General features: G+C 40.7%; 1 protein-coding gene across 1 annotated transcript; it reads right to left on the bottom strand.

Moving 5' to 3' along the window:
- Positions 1-8,840: 8,840 nt before the first annotated feature.
- Positions 8,841-21,727, bottom strand: Leprot. Its single transcript, XM_048351498.1, has 4 exons — positions 21,632-21,727; positions 15,977-16,052; positions 10,942-11,128; positions 8,841-9,301 (listed from the first exon to the last, which is right to left on the bottom strand). The coding sequence occupies exons 1-4, from the start codon at positions 21,645-21,647 to the stop codon at positions 9,185-9,187; spliced, it is 396 nt and encodes a 131-aa protein (XP_048207455.1). The 5' UTR covers positions 21,648-21,727; the 3' UTR covers positions 8,841-9,184.
- Positions 21,728-23,572: the final 1,845 nt, after the last annotated feature.

Raw genomic sequence — 23,572 nt, 5'->3', positions numbered from 1 at the left:
AATCAGCCACACTGAGTAGCAGCTGCTGTTTTATGTCTCTACTCCCTCTTTTCTATACTCACTTGCTTTACTCATTTCACATTTCAACCCCTATTGGATGCTATCCATATTTTATACACACACACACACACACACACACACACACACACACACACCATAAGTAGTTATCTACCCTCATTCCTAATCCAGATGGCTTTGTAGACACATGAGCAGAACAGATACAAGCTAAATACTCTAAATCACCTTCAGTCTTCCTAACCAATGCCACTGCCTTCTTTTCCCAAACTATTCTTTTTTTTAAACCCTATGAAGTGCTAAGGACTAAATCCAAGGCTTTAACACACTAAACAAGTGCTCCACCACTGAGCCTAAAACATAATATTACCGCACTGTAAAAGATCCAAGCAGTTAACTTGAGTGGCACGACAAAGCTCTTGAAACACAAATTTCATTCTTATAAAACTGCTAAAAGCTGTGTGTAGATACATATTTACATTTGCCTTAGCTTTCAAAATCTAAGGATATAAGAAATTTTGTTCCTTAAAAAAAACACAAATACTGGGGCTAGGAATATGGCCTATGGTAGAGTGCTTGTCTCATATGCATGAAGCCCTGGGTTCAATTCCTTAGCACCACATATACAGAAAAAGCCAAAAGTGGTACTGTGCCTCAAGTGGTAGAGTTCTAGCCTTGAGCAAAAAAGAGGCCAGGGACAGTACTCAGACCCTGAGTTCAAGCCCCAGGACTGGCAAAAAACCCCATAAATACTAGCTTGATATACCACACCACATACACACAAAAACAGATAAAGAATAACAACTGCTAAGGTGGATTTTTTTGTTATAAGCTCCTAAATATGTGTCTTTATTTATTTGGCCTCAGCTGCTTATAAATTCAGAGCAAAATAAAATCAAGTACAAAGAGAGGGGGAGTAAAGCGTAGTCAAGGAGAAAGGCAATCCCCAAATGAAGTTTTCCTTTAAATTTTTGTATTGTACTTGTTCTCCTCCTTCCCAAAACCTGAACTGAGCTTTTAGAATTTGACAAAGAGAATCTTATAATGTTTGGTAGAGAAGTCATTTACTGTTCTGGATTCATCTCCTTAGCCTTTCAGTCATTATAAAAGACATTGAATCTACCAATCCAGCAATCAAGGACAAGATGGAGCTGAAGAAAAATCCCCAATCGCTCAGACCCAGAGGTGACTCACCTACAACCATAACAAAACTCTTCGTAAATTATATTTTTAATATTAAAAAGCATTAAGTATTTGAAAATAGAAGGTGTGCAAGTTTTAAAGAACCCAAAGAAGATCTAACATCACCATGATAGATTGCTAGATGTAGAACAGTTGTCAATTTCCCAAGCCTGATCTACAGATTCAATGCAATTCTAGTTAAAATCTCAGCAGGATTTCTTTTTCTTTCTTTCTTTTTTTTGGGTGAAAGCTGAGGAAGTGTTTGACTTTCAGGCTTATTATACATAGTTACACTAGTCAAGATGGTGTGATATTGGAGAAAGGGTTGATATAATAAAATCAATGAAACAGATTATGGAGTCCAGAAATAGATGCACACATATATTATTTATTAATTTTTTTATGAGGACACAGAGGCAATTCAAGGGATAAAGAAAGTCTCTTAAACAGATTGTGGTACACACTTCCAGTTTCCAGTTCTACAGGTGGTAAGTTTAGAAGTTGACATCCACCTTAATAAGTCAAAAGCTGAACAAGGTCAGGCACCGGAGGCTCAGGCCTATAATCAATCCTAACTACTCAGGAGGCTGAGATCTGAGGATCTTGGCTTGATGACAGCTTGAGCAGAAAAGTCCATAAGATTTTTATCTATAATTAACAACCAGAAAACTGGAAGAAGCACTGTGGATTACAGTGGTAGAGCATTAGCCTTGAGTGGCAAAGCTCAGGGACAAGCCCAGGCCCTGAGCTCAAGCCTCCTGACCAACAATAACAACAACAGAAAAAAAGCTGAACAAAGAGAAAAAAAAAAAAAAACACTAAGAATTTTTAGTGGGGTATTGGCAGTAATGCATTTTGTTTAGTCTGTCCATTAATAACTCATATTTTAAAACATTTCTAATATAATAATTGAACTTAAAATGAGAATATTAATTTTATTTTTCAAAACAAGGTATAAATAAAACAAATAGCAAATACCATTATAAGCAAAATAATTTCAAAACATATAGACAAATGCTTGGTTTTAGTCTGTTTGGTGTGTAAAGCTCTGCAAAAAAAGGTTTTCTTCACCAGTAGGAATGTCTCTTAATGCTGGGATGGACCCATCTAGGTATTTCTTCTGCTATTGGTTCTGATCATAGTTATCTGTGATTGTGTGAATGGAGTTGAGTAGAGAGATACTCATCATGTTAATTCCAAATAAGAGTACATAACTGATGTCCATAGTTATGGGGGTGGGGTAGGCAGGTCATGCCACAGCCTCATTGTTTTTAAGCCAAGAGGTTAAGCCTAAAGAATGTAAGCAAGATTCAGGAAGAAAAGCCCACACAAGATAAAGTATAAAAGTGTACTGGAGAAATTAGGAAAAAAAAACCCAAAAATCTATGTTCTTCCTGGCAATGACAATAAATTTTCCACCATTTTCTCTGTGACCTTAGGTAAGTCGCTACAACAGAGGGGATACAGGGGGGGCCTCCAGCTGTACAACTTCAGCAACCCCAACCATAGAATAGGACCCAAGGCCTGTGAGGCCCAGGCCCCAGCCCTCCAAAGAAGGCTCTGCCCTTACTGTTCTAGGCCTCAAAAATTATTTTAAGACTCCTAAGAGAAGTGAGGTCACAGGTAACCCACAATAGAAGACCAATGGACAGGTACAAAATTATCTCAACCAAGTCAGAGAAACTCCATTTCCAACTAATTAAAAAAAAAAAAAAAGCTGGATGGAGTATGGCTCACATGGTACAGCACTAGCCATGAATGAAAAGGCCAAGTGAGAGCACAAGGCTCTGAGTTCAGGCCCTGGTACTGACTGGTGTTCTACCTCTGGAACCATACCTCCCTTTCCAGATTTTTGGTAGTAGAGATAAGAGTCTCACACACTTGCCTGCCCAGGCTGGCTTTGAACCTCCATCCTCATCTCAGCTGCTCAGTAGCTACACTTAAGGTGTAAGCTACCAACACATAGCTCCTTAGTTTTAGTTGAATTTTGTTTGTGATGTTTTTTCATTTCACTTTGCTAGTGTTAACAGACCATTCATTATTACTTCTGTGCAGTAGTCTATCACAGAAAAACTCCACAATTTCTTTACCAAGTATACTGTTGACTAGCCTTTGTATTATTTCCAGGCTTGTACACTTATGTTCAGTAATATCTTTTCATATAATAATTTTTCTCATGACGAGTCATAAAATCTTAAAAGCTACAAAATGCTGGCTGATAATATACTAATATACCCAAAGGAAGACTTTTTCAGTGTCCCAAAGTCCATTGATGTATGGATGGACAGATGATGGATGGATAGATGGACAGAAGGATGGATGGATGGATGCGTTGATGGATGCATCGGTGGGTGGATAAATGGATGGATAGATAGGTAAATAGAATCTGCTTTGAGTCTCAACCCACAAATAGTAGTTTTCCCCAAGAACTTTGGGAGAGGTTTATTACCTCATTCACACTTCGTGCATTGCAATCTTATCTTCTGCCACCATTGCTATTGTCTTCTCTCTTGGACACGATTAACTCAATATGCAATCTTTTCTTTTTTTTCAATCCTCCCAAATCTTTTCTTTTTTTTTTTTCCAATCCTCCCATTCCCTTTATAGTCCTCAATGTCAGAGTTGACAACAGTGTATACTCAAGGCTTTATTCAGAATCTGGGGCAAGGGAAGGAGAGGCAATAGGAAACAACCACAAGAGTTTTCACCATTAAGTTGTAAACAATTGAAACCTTATTAGATGGCTCATTCTCAAAAGTCCTTAGATGCTTAGGCCATCAGCCTCAAGGAATGTCTCCCTGGCACTGCGGGAGCTTCAAGCTACACTTCTTTATAGTCAGGATCCCCCACCCATCAATGCTAGAGCTTCCTCTCAACTTTTCTTGCATAATTCTGATCCAAGGCCCAAATTCTCCTCAAAACATTTTTAACCTCTTCTCCTGGCTCATCTGAACTTGACTAAACAACAACCAGCAAGTTCCTCTTTCCTTGGAATTATATCACTAAAATAGCACTTTTCCCCTGCTTCGCTAAATGAAGGAAATGAATATAGTTCAAGGGCAAGTACTTAGAAATCATTTTCCCTTGGCTGACAGCTTAAACACCCACATGTGCCTTGACAGCAGATATATCAAAATTGTACCACAGTCTGCTTCCAGGATCACCATGAGGAAGTGCTGTTCCGACAGTATTTGTACTTTGGGGGCCAAAATTCTCTGGCTTTTTCAATCTCATTATCCCATCCCTTATTCCAGATTGTATGTCATTATTTCTCTCCATCTCTGTGCCCCAGTGACAGCCAGCAAAACCAGTCATTGCTAGAGATGTGAAAGGTTGCCCTTATTAAGACACAGCTTTGGTTCATTTGAGTTTATACAGAATTTGTCAAACTTTATGGAAAACATGTTTTCATGAGAATTCATTTCATTCCACCTACTGCCGGCTAAATTTATCTCCACAGAGTTTAACAACCTGGAATAATTAATTAAGGACCAAGCTATTTCCTGCGTACTTTGGACATAACTGTGATTCTGTGACTCTGTGAGTCACTCTTATTGCTTCAGTCCTCTGTCCCTGAGCAAAATGCATTTGTTTATCTTTTCTATGGTTTGTTGTTCTCTTTTGCTTCTTTCAAAGACAAATTTAGAAAAGCAATTTTGTAAAAAGCAATTGCTTTCCTCTCTTAATAGAATAGTTTTAATTAAGACACAACTATAGTAATCTTATTAAGACCTAAATCATGTCTTCTCAAATCTCTCCAGTGCCTTCTCATCTCTCAGTAAACACTTAAGTTCTTAAGATGACCTATGAGGCCCCACAGAATCTGCTCAACCACCCTCACTCCCCAACTCTCCCCCTGAAAGCTCCATGCCAACCAGTAGATGTGCTCCAGATGAGGACCTTGGAACTTGCTCGCTGCTCCTCTGAGTTACCTTCTCTCACTGGCATCCTCCTAACTCCATAAGTCTTTTTTGAGTTCATCAAATGTCTTCTTGGTAAGCTCTTCTTGGATGTGGTTTCTTACATGGAGTCCACTATCACCTGCCCACATCCAAACATACAAAGATGTGGGAAACACTAGTCCCAAAGATATATAATCTGAAGCCAGGTATAACTCATCAGTAACTAAAGATAAGCAAATCAATCATCAGTAATGAGGTGGAAAACATGCTCTTTAGCTTAGGTCTGAGTTCTCTGTGCTGTCCTAGGTTTTAATGCCAAGAAAACTGAAATAAGGTTAATCAACAATCCAGTGAGACAGGAGGTAGTGTTGTAAGGTAAGTCATTCATGAAGTAAACAGAGAAGCCACATATTGGGAGGTCAAATTGCGAGTTCTTTATTGGAGAGCCAGTGTCTGCGGGTGGACTCCTGTCTCAAAGACCTGCAGCCCCTGAGCAGAGTTCAAAAAAAACCTTTAAAGACAAAAACCACATGCTTAGGTGGAGCACCCAAACCCAACAAAAGCAGACCTTACATGGGAAGTAGCTCAGGTACCAGCAGAAATCACCTTTTAGGGGTATATGCCTCAAACCTTCCATATAGGGAAAGAGTATCAGAGGAGAGTGAAAGAAATCATTTAGGAAAAACCAAAGGCCAGCATCCTGAGGCTAAGCAGCCCCTCCACCCAGCGAGGTAGCTGGATGGCTGTGAAAAGTTACTTAGGCTCAGACTCTTCACTTCCATAGAAAGCAGAAGTAAAGGCAATATAAGAAAACAAGAAAATGAGATGTGTTAGTCTTGGGTCTCAAACACACACACACACACACACACACACACACACACACACACAAAGCTGATGATTGATGATGGATGGATACATAAACATATGGATATATAGATTTATTATAAAAGACAGGTTGACTTATTATAATGAATGAATACATGCATGCATATATGGATCTATTGTAAAAATGGACTCATTTATTTAAAGCAACATGTATAAAGATACATAGATTTATTATAGGGGATAGATTATAAGGAATTGATAGATTTATTATAAGGCCGAAAAGTTAAAAGCTTTAGTCAGCAAGCTAAGATTTGGACTATACATGGTAGAGTCCCAGTCTAAGTCCAAAGGCTTGAAAACCAAGAGAGCTAATGGTATGAGTTTCCATCTGAGTCCAGGGAGAACAGTGTCTCTGTTCAAATATTAGGCAGAGGGAGAAAGATTGCTTTCATTTGGCCTTTTCTGTCCTGTTCAGGTCTCCATTGTTTGGATGCACAGATTTTGGGAGGAGCAATTCTGACAGTTCATCCCTTCCTCAGGGTGAGTTCTCAACTCATTTTACTTTTTCAAGCTGTTTCTTTTCCTCTACCAAGGAATTCAAATCCATTTCTTACAGTACTCCAGAAATCTTTACCTATGAGGTTCCTCTTTGATAAAGGCTGAAATGTCTCTTGATGAGATGATGTCACAAAAGCATCTGCTATCTCTGTCTCCTGTGCAGTGCTGTTTTCACTGAACTTGTAGGTGCTGCCTTTCTCTACAGTGAGAGTTGGAGAAGCAACCTCTACTTATAAACTTTCAGCTGCAGAACCCAGAATATCTGCAGGTGTGAACACAAGCACCAAACATGGAGCAGATCATAAGAAGGCATATAATACCAGTTGCACTGAAAAACTGATTAGTGGAAGGGGGAAAAGGGAGTGAAGTTGAAATAGTAACAAGCTAGGGGTGTAGGGGAGCACATTCCCAGTTTGAAGAACAGATGAGCAAAACTCTAGGCAGGAGGTAGAAGGGACTACACAAAGTAAAGTGAAAAGTCATGAATCTTAGGAAAAGAGATGGAAATTTCCACTGTCCTTCTTCCAAAGAGGTTCATGCTATCCTATTTCTAAGATGCAAAAGTCAGGCAGATGCCTTCATTATGACCGGTCAGCTTGAGCAGGCTCCAGCCAACCTTATAAGACTAAGTCTGGGAACTCAATCACCAGTTCAAATTACCATTGCTATGGGGAAAAGTGTTTCCAAAGCCAATTATTTGGAATATAACAGTGTCTTTTCCTGAAAGTACTAATTTATGAGTATGATGTGCTATAAATTTCCAAATGTACAATATATAGACAAAAAAGAACTTTTCATAAGGAAAAATGGTGTCAATAGGGAAAAACTTGTGTATTGAATGTTCATGAAAAGCAGTACTTCTAAATGAAATGTATTATTTTAGTGACACTTAGACCTCTAGAAAATATATCTCTGAGACACAGACATCTAATCATTTATCACTTCAAATACTCTATGCCAAGTACCTTATATCACTCTGGAAGGACAAGCAAGAGGCAATGCTTTCAAGCTTCCTCATTAAGGCTTCCTGGTTATATGAAACACACGTAAGCATCTAAGGCATAAATTGATCCCTATTGCCCTCTGAGGGAAGAAGCTACTACAAGCCAGCTAGGCCTTCAAAGTGGTATCTCCAAAGTTACAATACCGATGATTGCTCAAAACAGCTCACAAGAAACATCAGAATAAAGACTACCAAGATTAAACTCTTCTTCAGAGATAAAAGTGAAATTTATTACAATAAGTACAAGTGTCATGATTTAAAGTGTTAATACAAACACTAGAAATAATAACTTGTATAATTCTGTATATACAGACATCGAAGATATAAAATCATGCACAAGATTTTAAAAAAGAACAAAATCCAAGTCCCACTGCACAGCATCCTTCTGAGTCTCACTTTGGCCTTCGGTCCCAGCATCCCAGCAGCACCTGAAGGTGTGCCAATTACTCAGCTCAAACCCAAAGTGGAAGTGTTTAGAATGTCTGCCAGGTATCATACATTAATGCTTAAAATGTATATTTAAAAATGCATTGGTTGTATTCTAATCAAGTGGTCTATTTCTCACGTTTCCTTTTATCAACAGGCCTTAAACACATGAACAAAAAAGGTTAGAAATTATGGTTCTATCAATGATTCATTTAAAGCAGTATACAGTTTTCTGTAAAGATGATCAGTACATCAACACATGGATAAAATTAAGCAGTGAGCAGTTCTCCCTCTGCTTGTTCACTTGGCTCCATATCTCTTTGAGAAGAAGCCAGGACCATCTGGAGGTATGTATGATGCAGAAATGCTGAGGAGGGGGATGCTAGAAAGGGTGTGAAGTTTCAAAGGGAAATCAGAAATTATGGCCTATCTGTCCTTCCCTCCTCCCTCCAGCACCTTCCAGTACCATGCTTGCTTATTCCATGCCCTGTTGCTGTAAGACAGCCTCTGGCTTTCAGGTGTTATGCGGGCACATCTGTTCCTTTCTGGGGAAACATCCCACAGTGTTGACCATTCACAAACATGAAAGGGAGTCTGAACTCATCCTTGCCATACAGGCAGGCGAGACCTTTCTTGGTAACATCCAGAATGGAAGAACCAAAAGGGAAGACAAGGAAGATCAGTGTACTGTCTATTCCTCTAAGACAGAGCTTCTCCAACTTTAATATGCATTAGCATAAACTTGAAATCTCATCACAATGCATAGGGTCTGGGGTGGAGCTTCTCTACTTACACTTTTTTGAGTAAGCTCCTACGAGATCCTTGATGCTCATGGTCTGTGAACCATATTTTAGTAGCAAGAGTCTACAACACAGACAGAGATCCAACTCTGCCTTTCTAGGCTATAAAGAAACCTGCTTCTGTGTTTTCTGCTACCCAAGGACAGCACAGACAAAAGGTTGACGCCCTGCCTAAGTGAGTAGCTATCTGCAAGACTGCGTTAATACATTTGCTGAAAGAATCCTGACTATATAAATAGCTAAACAAATGACATAATTCAACTTGAGTAAATGGAGAGGTCTATTTTCTGGCAATAAAACAACTCCATTACTTAGGAAGTTTTCCTTAAAATGATCATGATATAAAGGTATAAAAAAGTCAGCATATTAAATTCCATAGTCAGCAAATTAATTTCCATAATAAAGTGCCACATGTGCACACATAGACAGAGTACAAATTCTAGAAATTCAACACTTATTCTCAGAATGAAGGGCTACCACTGCTCCCAGCTAAAATCATCTCCTCTTCCAAATACAAGGAAAAAGCCTTGAATTGTAAGGAAAATGACAGCATTGCCAGCCAGCACCAGGCCACAGGCTCCCCATTTGATCTGAAACACAAAAGAAAAGAAGCATTCAATCCTAACTTTCTTCATATTGTGTTCTTTTCAAATCTTTTATTGCCTCCATTAGAAACCACCAATGAAATACGGCACAGTGCTGCTAAAAGGCTGAATTATGTAACAGGAAGGACAGTGTACTATTGGTAATTAGTCTAATTGCTTCTGTGATGCTTGTTAAGTCTGGCATCATCCTGAACATTTTCCCTAATAGACATATTTCTCTACTTGATTTTAGTCAGAGAACAATTGCCTTAGGCAAAATACATGCAGCAAGATTCTCAACCAATTGTCAATTACAGTATTGCCTACTCAAAATTCTGCAAGCATCAACTTCTTTCAGAGAAAATAGGAACCGGAGAGTTATGGATCTGTTTGCTTCTTTTCTAAACAAGAAAAAAACTTTAAATAATAATGTGCACTCAAAACGAGCCTTCCTGTGTGGCAGCTGGTATCAGAGGCACAGTGAGAGTGAGAGTGCCCTCTAGTGGCTAAGTTTTGCTTTAATTTAACCAAATGAAAGGAATGAAAACATCCCAAAACATCAATAGGAAAAATGAAATATTTGCCACAAAAGTTAAGAAATGCTGATCTAAAGCACAATAAGAAAAAAAACCCTTTGCATTCAGTAGCCTTCAATGCTTCTCCATGGCCTGATTAAAATTCAAACTGGCATAATATTCAAGATTTATGCTCATCAGGCTTTATTAACATTCCCAGCATAAATGTGGACTATTCTTTATTTCATGCATTGCATTTCCACAGTTGGGTGCCATTCTATATAAGAACTTTGTCTACATAGTCAAAACCTTATTTTTTCTTAGATGTCCCTCTCACTTGATAGTTGGAGGTTCTCTCTTCTTGGAGCTTTTATGGCATTCTGATCATGTTTCAATCCTATATTTAATAAATCTATAGTATAGTTACCTGTCAGGGAAGTTTATGTAACCAATTATTGTTCCTAGAGTTTTAAAAATAGCACATGTTCCAGTGGTATTTGAATGTTGAACAAATAAATAGGATTTGGACATATTGTTTATACAATGCCCTAAACTGAAATAGAGAGTAATAGGAGTATAATGAAAGCAAAGAGTAGGAACAACAATGAACATCTAGGAATTGAATAAATTATACCCACAACGTGTGTTTGGGACCAGAAGAAAAATTCTAATTAGATGTGAGGATGGCATCTTATTCACTATATCTTGTAGCCACTAGAAGATATATTCCTTAATATATTCCTCCTGTATTGAAATTAAGTCCATGATCCCATTTGCAAAGGAATTTGGTATGATTTTCATTCTGTGACTAGAAAAGGATAACTATATAGTTTCTGTGGTTGCCCTATGATTTAAAACACTAACTTAAGAACAATCCCAGAGAATAAAAAAGCAAGACATCATATGGACTAGCTAAAAGCTCTAAGAAAAAACAAAAAATTATTTTGAAAACATAGCTGAGATACTACATATAGGATCTAAAGTGAAGGAAGTGAAGGAAGAAAGGCACTAAAAACACATCTGGCTTTGAGTATAAAGTCTAAGCAAGGAAAAATAAAACTGAGGTTATAGACACAGGCCTTTGAAATAAACTCATAAAAGCGGAGCAGCACAATAGAAAATAAAACTTACCACAGACACGCGAGCAAGAATAACAGGAAATCCAAAGGCAGAAACAACAATCCCAGTAGTGAAGAAGTATGCCAGCTCCCGACAGGCACTACTGGTTGAATCCGAGTCATATGTAGTTCTTTTGGCAATGAAATGGGGGATGGGGGAGATGACGTGGAAAATCAGGACGAACAAGGGCCAGTAAACGCTGTCAAGTGCACCCAAAGGAAACCCAAACAGAAAAAGTCATGGTTACATCTTCCATTTTACTTCAAAATTATTGTTTTGAATGCTTAGGCCAAAAAAGTTAAACAATTATGAATAGTAAAACAGTTTCTACCAGACATAGATAAGCAGTGATTTCTAAGTTATTGATTCATTAATATATATATAATGTATATTTTGTTTAATAAAAAAAACAAAAAACTTTTTAACGAGCTGGGAATATGGCCTAGTGGTAGAGTGCTTGCCTTGCATGTATGAAGCCTGGGGTTTGATTCCTCAGCACTACATAAACAGAAAAGGCCAGAAGTGGTGCTGTGGCTCAAGTAGTAGTGTTAGCCTTGAGAAAAAAGAAGCCAGGGACAGTGCTCAGGCCAAGTCCAAGCTCAGGGCTGGCAAAATAAATAAATAAACAAGGAAACAATACATGATAGACACAAGCTACTCAGGTGGCTAAGATCAGGAAGCAATAGATTTCAGGACACCCAGGCATAAAACTCAGGAGCTATCCTTCTCAACCAGTAACTGGGCATGGTGGTGCACACATGTCATCTGTTACAGCAGGAAGTGTAAACTAAAATTGTGATTCCAGGTATGGCACAAAGCAAGACCTGATCTCCAAATAACCAGCACAAAAAGAGTTAGAAGAGTGCTCCACAGTAAAGGACATGGGTAGCCTACCTTGAATTCAAATCCCAGTACTTGAGCTGTGACAATTTCCTTACTTTTTGTTTTCAAAGTACTGGGGGTTGAATACAGGGCCTTATATACACACGAGGCAAGAGGCCTATCAATAAGCTATATCCTAGGCTCTGAGCTGCAATTTCTTTTCTTTTATTATTTGACTTGTACTGGGATTTGTCAGTGTGAGCTGGCTCTGAACTTTAATTCCCAGATCTCGGTGCCATGCTTAGAGGCATTAACCACCAGTGCCTGGATTTGCCAGCTGCAAATTCTTTAAGGACAAAATCTTGGTAATAATCTCTCTTTTTCCTATAGAACATAGTATAGTAGTTTACATCTATTAATTTGATGAAGATCTTTTTAACTGCATGCATGTTTAAAAGCTTTCAATAGTTTAGAATAAACCCCAAATTCTTAGACCTGTACCATGGTCTATAAAATCTTACATGTTATCTACTGCTACTTCTCTCTACTACTTTTTCCATTCATTTTGTACCATCTTACCTTCATATTCTCTGTCTTTCTCTTCCCCTGTCTGTTTGTTGGCCTGTACCATACTTATTCCCATCTGACACATGCTTGCATATGAGATCAGGGGTCTGATTTGTCTTGATTAGTGACTACCTATGGCCAATCCTCGAACAATGTGCCCCACTTACACTTGCTAACTAAATGGGAAAATATAGATTGGAAGTATGATAAACATGAAAATACAAAATCTAACTACTAAAAATTTTAGATGCATCCAATCTTTATTGAAATAGGTCACAATAATACTCCAATGCAAAACAACCAAACTTCTTTCTTCCCAAATTTTACTGCTTTGCACTTATTTAGTAGAAATTATTACCTGGTTTTCAGTTGCATTTTATAAATACGCCCTAAACAATTACCATTAACACCAACAGCTAGACACACACTATGGTCATACACACTATAGTAATACACATCACCACAAAACTGTGACGATACAGATCCAGGTAGGCAGCCAGCACCCCTGAGCAGGAGTGGGAGGTGAAGCCATCCTATTAAAGTTTCCCATTCCAGCTACAGAGCTAGTAGGCCAAGATGATAGCCAAAAAGCAAGGAGGACAAATTGTGCTGCGATGAACATAGTTGTACTGGTGGCTTTATTTTGTTCTTGCTTGTAATCTTTTGGGTAGATGCCCAAGAGTGGGGCTGCTGGATCGTAGGGGAGCTCTATGTTTAGCCTTCTGAGGAATCTCTGTACTGCTTTCCAGAGTGGCTGAACAAGTTTACATTCCCACCAACAATATAGTAGGGGTCCCTTTTGGTGGCCACATCCCCTCCAGCATTTGTTGTTGTTAGTTTTCCTGATAATGGACATTCTTACTGGGGTGAGGTGGAATCTCAATGTTGTTTTTTTTTGTTTTTTTTTTTGGCCAGTCCTGGGCCTTGGACTCAGGGCCTGAGCACTGTCCCTGGCTTCTTCCCGCTCAAGGCTAGCACTCTGCCACTTGAGCCACAGCGCCGCTTCTGGCCGTTTTTCTGTATATGTGGTGCTGGGGAATCGAACCTAGGGCCTCGTGTATCCGAGGCAGGCACTCTTGCCACTAGGCTATATCCCCAGCCCTCAATGTTGTTTTGATTTGCATTTCTTTTATGGCCAGTGATATAGAGCACTTCATGTGTCTCTTGGCACTTCTCATTTTATGAAACCCACCCAGATGCCCCTCAGTAGATGAGTGGATCAGGAAAATGTGGTACATATACACAATGGAATTTAATGCCTCTATCAGAAAAAAATGACATTGCCTGGTTTGTAATGAAATGGAAAGACTTGGAAAAAATTATATTAAGTGAAGTGAGCCAGACCCAAAGAAACATGGACTCTATGGTTTCCCTCATAGGAAATAATTAGTACATGTTTAGGCTAGTCAGAGCAGAAGATCACAATAGTCCAATAGCTATGCCCTTATGAACACATAAGATGATGCTAAGTGAAATGAACTCCATGTTATGGAAATGAGTGCTATAACACTGTTGTAATTATTTTCAACATGCCATGTGAAACCGTAGCTTCTTTTTGTTGTTGTTCCTCTTGTATCCCCTTCCTGTGGTTGTGCCCCACTATCACTGTATCCACTGAGTACCCTGGATACTGTATATACTTGTATTAGAACTAGGGAAAGTAAAGGGAATACCAAAATTAAGAGACAAAGGATAAAAAGACAAACGACTCCAAAAGCAATACTTACAAAACCATTTGGTGTAAACCAAGTGAATAACTCATGAGGGGTGGGGAGGAGAGGAGGAGGAGAGGGGGAAATGTGGGAGGAGGTAACAAGTTGAACAAGAAATATACTCACTGCCTTAAATATGAAACTGTAACCCCTCTGCACATCACTTTGACAATAAATAAATAATTATTCTTTAAAAAAAAAAAAAAGGCAAGAAGGAAAGTGCTTTTCACCCAGAAGCCTGAGGATGGAGACACAGAGTTTAGATTTCTGCTTTTAAACTAGTATGTTTCAAGAACCATTTAGCAACATTATTGCAAGGGGCTCTTAGAGAATTGTTAATTCAAATTGAAGACATGAAATACAAAGAGGGGAAAAGGCCTGGAAGAGACAACTATCACCTGACATACCCACAGCTACAGCTCCTAATTTGTCCTGGAATACAGTGACAGTTTTCTGAAAAATGATCTGAGAGATGTTGTTTCCATTTATAGTAAACTTCCAGCATGCAACTTAGAGACTGACTGCCTATGTACAAGCAACCTTATTTTTAGATAAAATTTGAATATTAAACATAGCCCTATTCTATTAGGATGTAGGCCAAAAATCAGCAAACTTTTTCTGTAAAGGGCTAAATAGTACACCTTTGGTCTTTGCAAGCCCTGAGGTCTCTGCCTCAACTCTATCACTGCAGTCAAAAGTAGACAATGACAGTATGTACAGGCATGAGCTGAGCTAAGTTCCTGTAAGAGTTTAATAACACAAACAGACAGCAGGCTATATTTGGCCTACAGGCCCGTTTGCTAACTTCTGATACAGATGATAATCCTTAATCATCATCACGAAGATATGAAGTTAATTTCTCTGTAGTAGTAATAGTTACAGGTGACTTTCTTACCTGTGGAGACAAAACTATGTGTATGATGAAGAATGAAAACACCTGGGTTTAGAGTGAGCCATGGAATGATGGGAAACTCCTTGGTCAAGAGAATCAGAATGTGTGGTCCATTTCCCTATCTGCCACTTATTACTGTATGATTCGGATGTTTTTCACGACCCTGGGCTTTCCTGGGTAGGAATAAGGAAAATAATAGGCTATTTCCCTAAAACCAGCATAAAGCAATGGTTGTAAAAACTCTGAACAAATATGAGTTCTGTGCTTGTCTCACTGATGGATGACAGATCTAGGCAGATTTGAACTCATTAATGTCCTAACAAGCTCCGGGTGGGGTCACTGATGCCCCTTCTGACAAGTTGTTCAAGCCAATCATTTGGGAGACATCCAAGATGTCTCTCTCCTGGGTAAGCCCTGAAACCAATTAACAAAACCTTTTTCATTCTGCCACCTTTGCCATTCTAGGTGGGTTTTTTTTTTCCATTTCTGCCACAACAGCCTTTATTTTACTTTATTTATGCCAAAAGCCTCTTAGGATTATACCTGTTTGTAGTCTCGGCAGTTTTAGACCTTGTCGCAAGATCTTATTGCATGGAGTATAAAATCTCATCTCCACAAGGATTATAGAGATGCAAAAGATTGATGCCACATACCTAACCAACCCTTCCACTGTACCCTGCTGAATAAAGTTGATGAATGATCTCTGCCTGAAACCATTTATCCACCAAGTGTTGGCTCAAATACAGCCTTGCTGTGCTACCCCCATCCCCATTATGTTCAGATATTCTTTCTATGCTCTCACTGTACCGCATACATACCAACAGCACATTACAGCAGCCATCTTATTAGCTGCATTGTTTATCTCTCACTCAAAACTATAGCTATAAGCTTCCCAAAGAAAGGGTTATTCTCATATCCCCAGTTGGGATAGACTAGACTAGACTTCAGTAACTCACTGATGCTGGTGTTAAATTCATAAAACTCTCTATCACCCACACTTTCAGGTGACAACCACACACAAAAAAGAGTAGCTCATTCTGGAATGATTGCTTACCCATAATCCTCCAAGGCACATCCCAGCATAAGAAAGGTCAGCCCAATAGCTCCACTGAAGGACAATGCCACCAGAGCTGTGAAAAATAAAAGCAAGGGTTAAAGGTTCCAGATCATCAGTTGCCAGGAAGGCAGGGTCACTGGGATACGACTACATATGAATACAGCTCCTCTGCAGGGTGACAAGTTATTGTGAAGTTGGAAGGTAGTAATAGTTGCATAATCTTGTGACTGTACCAAACACCATAAGATTTTACACTAAAAAAAAAAAACAAAAAAATAAACAAATAACACTAATTTTATAGAATGTAAATATATCTCAATAAAACAATTTACCAGCTAGGTTCTGGTGGCTCATACCTGTAATCTGATCTATTCAGGAAGCTGAGATCTGAGGATCATAGTTCAAAGCCAGCCCAGGCAGGAAAACCTATGAGACTCTTATCTCTAATTAACCACCAAAAAGCCAGAGGTTGAGCTGTGGCTCAAGAGTAGAGTACTAGCCTTGATTAAAAAAAAAAAATCTCAGATATAAAGCCTAGGCTCTAAGTTCATGCCCTAAGTCTGACACACACACACACACACACACACACACACAACTTAGAAAAGAATAAATGGAGCTGGGCACCGGTGGCTCATGCCTGTAATCTTATCTGTTCAAGAGACTGAGATCTTAGAATCACAGTTCCAAGGCAGCTCAGGCAGGAAAGTCTGTTCCCCTCTTATCTCCAATTAACCACCAGAAAAACGGAAGTGGTGCAGTGGCTCAAAGTGGTAGAGAGTGGAAAAAGAGCTCAAGGACAGTACCTAGGCCAAGTTCAAGCCCATGACAGAAGGAAGGAAGGAAGGAAGGAGGGAGGGAGGGAGGGAGGGAGGGAGGGAGGGAGGGAGGAAGGAAGGAAGGAAGGAAGGAAGGAAGGAAGGAAGGAAGGAAGGAAGGAAGGAAGGAAGGAAGATCCCAAATCTGTGTGAATTTCATTAATCAATGCACATGTGACTAGCAAGTGACTATTGGATGGCTGTACACACCTCCTTCAGTACTATAGCCTTGTATTAAGGAGGAAGGGCTTTTCAAAGGTAACTAAGTTGAGATGAGGGAAGAAGGTACAGTCTCCAGGATGGGATCAATATCCTTAGCAGAGAAAGAAACCAGAGCATTTGAGGGTTATGGTCCCTCTTACTCCTACACCACGAGGAAGGAAACCATCTGCAAACAGGAAGCGGGCCCTTACCAGACTGCAGATCCACCTTGGACATCCCAGCTTCCAACAGTGACTCCAAAATAACATTCGGCCATCCAGTCTATGGTATGTTTGCAATAGCAGCCCAAACTGGATAACCACCTGTGTATATCCCTATAAAAATCAAAAGCAACTCCAGGACTTTCCCACACTGACCCTGAGAGTTCCCTCTCTATCTGCCAAGGAGAACAACCAGCCAGTCTCTGCAACTCTGAGTAGAAACCTTGGGACCACTGGAGGCAGGTGGTTATTCTCCACCAGTTTCTAAAATGTTAGAAATTCTCTTTCCCTAAATATCATCCCAAACTGACTGACCTCCTCAGAGAGAGCTTCCATTACTTTGTCTCCTTAATCACAAGTACTTCAAAACTGCTTTCATGTCCTCATAGGAAACAATTCCCAACTGGTATCTACTGAATAAAACATTGACTTCCTAGATCTGCTGGATCTGTATTTCTGCTAGGGTAGGAATGTAGGTTGGATAGATAGACTTGTCATGCCGCTGAGTGATACACAGAATACTAGGTTAGTAAAAGATTTGAGTCACACACATGGATTCAAATATCAACTTTATTGTCCACTGGCTACATGACCTTAGCAAGAAGTCAGATCTCTCTGAACCTGGTCTCTCACCTATGAAACAGGAATAATGGCCCCACATTATTGAGTCAATGGGAACTTAATGAGATGTAATATGTTTGATAGAAGTAGGTGCTCAATAAATATTGACTGGTGCAAGTTTCTATTTTAGATTGTTAGATTTGTCTTCTTAAAAAATACAAAGCAGGGCTGGGGATATGGCCTAGTGGCAAGAAAGCTTGCCTCGTATACATGAGGCCCTGGGTTCAATTCCCCAGCACCACATATACAGAAAACGGCCAGAAGTGGCACTGTGGCTCAAGTGGCAAAGTGCTAGCCTTGAGCAAAAGGAAGCCAGGGACAGTGCTCAGGCCCTGAGTCCAAGGCTCAGGACTGGCCAAAAAAAAATACAAAGCAAAAGCAAAGGACACAATTTATATTCTCTATTGAAAGAATACTGAATAATTTTATTGCTTAAATTAGTGAATGTTTTATTGATCCCTTTTACTTTAAGAAGACACAAGATATTGTTTTATAAGAAGACACCAAGAGGCTTTTCAGGAAACATCCAGAAGTATCCAGATATTAGAGAACAGAAAGGACCATCAATTCTAATGTATTTATTTGTGTGTGTGTGTGTGTGTGTGTGTGTGTGTGTGTGTGTGTGTGTGTTGGTCCTGGGATTTGAAATCTGGGCCTGAACACTATTTCTGGCTTCTGTACTCAAAGCTAGTGCTCTATCACTTCGAACCACAGTTCCATTTCTGGCTTTTTGATAAATAGCTGGAAATGAGAGTCCCATGAACTTTCCTACCTAGGCTGGCCCTGAACTACAATCCACAGATCTCAGCCACCTAGGATCTAGGATGTGAGCCACTATCACCCAGTTCAACCTACTCTTTAATGGAAAAATATCCATATATGTGAAAATATATTCATATTATATCATATGTATTTATTATATATATATATATATGGTAGATGACCTTTTCCTAACAGGATTTGCTACCCTCCTTTGGGCCTGATCATCTTCAATACATCCTATTCCACAAGCCCAACAATACTGAGCACTACAGACCGCTTCTTTCTCTCAAAGTTCTTTAATTCTCTTTTTTGTCATGTTTTTATTTGGTGTGTGAGTATGTGTGTGTGTGTGTGTCAGTGTTCAGGAACAGCAAACTTGCCATCTCTTAATGTTGGAGAGATGACCAGGAATCTAACCTCATCTTTCTTTCGACTCTGTACTCCAGCTGGATAAATGTATTCTGTCAAATTTACAAGGGCCCAGCCACGTTTGAGGCTCCAAGAACTAGGCCTGTACTCCCACCTTCAAATACCAATATGCTCTACTCTGCCTAGACAGCTAATAACCAATACGAACCTCAAACTCAACTCATGACAAAGCAAACCACCATCCTCCCATCCACTACTCCCAAGCACCCACAGCTCCTGAGTACATAGTAAAAGCCTATCTCACTTTTCCATCTTCCCTAAAAGCCTACTGAAGCTGCTTTCTGCCTTGCAGTGAGTCAGCAAGTCCACATGACTCTATCACCAGACTTGAGACTTCCCCAGTGCAGAACCTAATCATTGGTCTGCAGATATATGTGCCTCTTCCTACCCATCCTCACACAGCACACACTGAGGCTTAGTGGTATATACACACCTTGTTCTTTACAGGAAGTTAGAGGGAAGAGAGAGTATGAACTATAAAGAGAGAACGTGAGAATACAGAGGAAAGACAGCAAAAAGGAATGTGTATTATATGTTAAATATTACATCTTTTCTCTAAATTTCTGAAAAGAACAAGGTGTTCTTTCATGTCCACCCTGTAGCCACTCTCCATCTGGAATAAACTCTGCCCTTTAGCAGATATAACCTCATGGATCCCTTTAGATGCACTTCAAATACTGTTCTTTATAAACACACACATACACACAAACATACACCACCACCACAACAACAAACAGTCCTCTTCATCCCTAGAGGAATAATTAGTCCCATCATCATTAGTTTCTTGTGACTGCTGTTATAAGCAAGTGCCACAAATTGGATGACTCAGAATAGCATGTGTGAACTGAAGCTGTCAGAGAGAGCCAGGCTCTCTCTCTGAAGGCTTTAAGGAGCAAGCTGCCCTTGCCTCTTCCTGTCTGATGTTGCCCATAATTGGTGCCACTTGGTTTGCAGCTGCATCACAACAATTTCTGTTCTAGTGTTCATTCTGTTATGTATTCAAATTTCCCTCTTCTTTCAAGGATACCAGCCATTGGATCAGAGCATATCCAACGCAAGAATGATCTTAGCTTGCCTGCATCTGAAGACCCTATTTCCTAACAGTGTCTACAATCGAGTGTGTTTCCAGAAGAGCCACATTCACAGGTAGTAGGAAGTTCAAACCTAACCATACCTTTGAGGGGAACTTATCTCCAATTCCACTGTATCAGGGCATATACCTCATTCCCTTAGACAGTAATGTCATGATTTGCAGCTGTCACTCAACAATCATTTCTCCTCTATCTTTTTAACTCCAGGTCTCCAACATACAAGTCCTCAATAAAAATGAAATTACCTGAAAAATGCTTCCTTCCATTTAGTCTTTTTTTTTCTTCCTTTCTACTACCTCATACTTTTAAACATATTCACATATAAACATTATTACTATTTGGTAGTTTCTGGTCCGGATAAACCCTAAATCACAGGTAGATACTATGTGTCATGTTTCCTACATTGGACTCAAATGGACATATTATACACTGGACACTGTCCAAGTAAGCCAGGTTTACTCAACTGATATTAAATATAAAGTCAACCAGAAATAATGATAAAATGTATCTGTTGCTAACAGCACACAGATAAATTGGTAACGAACACACAAGTGCACACATGCATTATACACTGCATGTGTTCGCAGTAGATATCAACCGGGAAGATCTCTGTAGCAATTTCAAGAATAAGGAACTCCAATTCAGAAACAAGTCATGCCAGTCCATTTGCAAGATCAGAAATGGAATCGTTTCCTCCTCAAGGAAGCCTTCCCCATGCAGACCTTCCTTTCTCTGAACGCACACAAAGAAGGGAAGTGATGTTCACAGTTCCCCCTTTTTTTAAACTACCCCATTCAAAAGCACAACATTGCACACCCTTACTTTCTTGTCTGTCCAGATGGGGATAGAAATCACTGAGGAAAGTACATGTTAAAATCCCACCTAATCTAGGCGCTAAAATTGCAAGAATAGCATTAGTTCTGGGTATTTTCCATTGTCACCCGCCAACAGCAACTCTGTCCCCTTGGAAAAGTCATTAGGAACAAGAGAATTGACTTTCTCTTGTCCAGCCCTGGAGACAAAGGCTCCTTTGTCAGTAATAGGAAACTAAGGAGGGACAGGAAGCACGGAGAGGGACGTCAGGACGGACGTGTGAAGAAGTAGAACCCTCCTTTAAAAACTCCACAGTGGTCGAGGGAAAACCTGGGGAAACTGAGGCGAAGCGGGGGGGGGGGGGCGGGCAAAGGATGTTCCAAGGCTACCCCGGGTCCCCCAGGAAGGCAGTGCTGACAGGCGAGGCCTCCGCCCGGGGTCTGCAAGACCCCAGGAAAGCGCCGAAAGCCGGTGGCCTCAGCACACAGCGCAGAGATCACCCCGAAACGCCCCCTCCACCCATACCACAAGAGGCGAGCGGAGCGCACGGGCGCCTCGGTGCCCGGAGAGACGGGAAGGGTGGCGGGGCTGCGGGCGGCTGATCACCGCCAGCGCGCGGAAGGCGCAGCTGCAGGCCGAGCCCGGAACTGAGGTGGTGACCCCGCCCCACGACCACCGAGCCGGGGGTCGAGGATGTACCTTTAACGCCCGCCATGTCTCTGGAGCTGGGGCTGCTGGCGGCTGCTTCCGGCTTCCTCCCACCACCCGGGACCCCCCAATCCCCGCCCGCCCCGGTCCCCGCCCTGGACGGGTCCACGCCCGGGGAGGCCGACTCAGCCACGCAAGGCCCGCCTCCTGCCAGACAGAGCCTCGCCTCCGACACGGAGCCCCGCCCACGCAGAGCCCCGCCTCCAGACACGGAGCCCCGCCCATGCCATGCTAGTGCAGAGTCCCGGACACGCAGAGCCCCGCCTCTACTGGTCCAGATCCCTGCCACTCAGATGCTCACTAGTGTCATTTCCCCATTCCCGTTCCGCTACGCAGAGCCCGCCCCTGTGGTCCAGAACCACGCCCCCATCTCGCATAGCCCGCCCTCCTCGAGCCACATAGCCACGCCCCCAACCTGCAGAGGCTGTTTCCAGCCTCTAGTCCCGCTGGTCTTGCCTGAACCTGCGCCCCAATCCTCCTAAACTCTGGGCCATCCGGGTAACCCGGTTAACCACCCAAGCTCCGCCCCGACGTCAGGACCAGACACTCCCTCCACCAAATCAAGATGCTCCGTGTAAGCCTAGAGGCTTGGAAACCTGCTGAGAGTGGAGGCAGCTTTGTCTTTTTTGTTGTTGTTTTCCCTAACCTTCTTGGTGGGGATGAAGTTTTTTGTTTTGACCTTAGAAATCATCTAGTCTGAGTGCTTCCTTTTTCTTGTGGAGAAAGAGGTTCAGAAATGGTAGGGAATTATGCCAGACGGCTTCTTGAAAGAGGTTAGAAAGACAAAACAATCGAAATATTGACGTTACTAGGAAGGGGGAAAATGCACTCTGAAATTACTGAGATCTGCTGTACAATAAGATATTTTTAGAGACACTGCATTCATAAAGCTTACTAGAGCTCATTGTTTTATTCTACTTTATTGTGATTACTCTCTTGCTGGGACTATTTTATAACTATCATACAAGGTTTGTATCTGTGTGGGGAAAAACGTCTGTCCAGAATATCAAGCATCTTGTAGGAGCTTGGAATATAGTCCCTAGAGGGAGTCAGGAAACTACTGTACTGTAAAGGATTCACTAGCCACGCTCTGAGAACTTGTGAGTTTTGGCTCCTTTGCTGGTGTAGGGAACTAGTAGTAGTTTTCCCATCTTAAGTAATTAAACGTCCTGCCCCTTGCCATTCCCAACCATTCCCCCAACCTCATTAGTTGGTGTCCTGAAGAGGCACAATAGAGAGATTTGCTAAAGCCCTCCCCATCAGAACTCCACAGACACAGCATGATTTGAGTACCTGAGGTGTAGAATGAAATACTGAAAAATGAATGGAAGCACAATGCTAAAGTATTGGTTCCAAGGCTACAGGTATGTAGAAACAGCAATATTCTCAGATAGTGTTTTTCTCCCAACTTGCTATGTATTACTTTTTTAAGTTACTTTTTATGGTAAAACTAAGACTCAGTTCTAGAAATTAAGAAAACTGTGGCCAGACCCCATACCACTGAACTCTAAAGTCAGATCTTATGTTCTGAAAAGACAGGGATTAAATATAAAAAGAAAAACCCATTCATTGAGTTTATGGTCTATCAGTATTTGCAAAATATTGGCCAGTGGCCCTATAACAAAAGACAAGTTAGTAGAACAAAGCATAACAAGTTTATTTGATCATAGTCTTGATGGGACACAAGAGCCTTCAGATTAAAGACCCAAGGACTCTGAGTGGCGTATGCAGACCTTATGAAGCATGGACAGCCATGTAGAAACATGATTGGTCTAACAGTTAAAAAGGAGGAAAACCCAGCCAGATTCTTCTTGGTCAGATTCCTGTTGGTCTCTCTGTGCAGCATTTCTTCCTTTGGGACACAAAGCATGACACTTTGTGGTAGGTCTTATGACCTACCATAAGACAAAGAAAGAGTATTGTTTTTAGCTT

This window comes from Perognathus longimembris, chromosome 7, assembly GCF_023159225.1.
Source record: "Perognathus longimembris pacificus isolate PPM17 chromosome 7, ASM2315922v1, whole genome shotgun sequence".
NCBI classification, from domain to species: domain Eukaryota; kingdom Metazoa; phylum Chordata; class Mammalia; order Rodentia; family Heteromyidae; genus Perognathus; species Perognathus longimembris.
This window is presented reverse-complemented; position numbering and strand designations above follow the sequence as displayed.

What these genes read in the sequence shown, in the direction of transcription:
- Leprot (XM_048351498.1), bottom strand. An exon ending in TGTGCCTTGGAGGATTATGG is followed by an intron (nt 11,129 to 15,976) that starts GTAAGCAATCAT and finishes TGCACTTGACAG; the next exon opens with CGTTTACTGGCCCTTGTTCG. An exon ending in TTCTTGCTCGCGTGTCTGTG is followed by an intron (nt 9,302 to 10,941) that starts GTAAGTTTTATT and finishes TTTGTGTTTCAG; the next exon opens with ATCAAATGGGGAGCCTGTGG.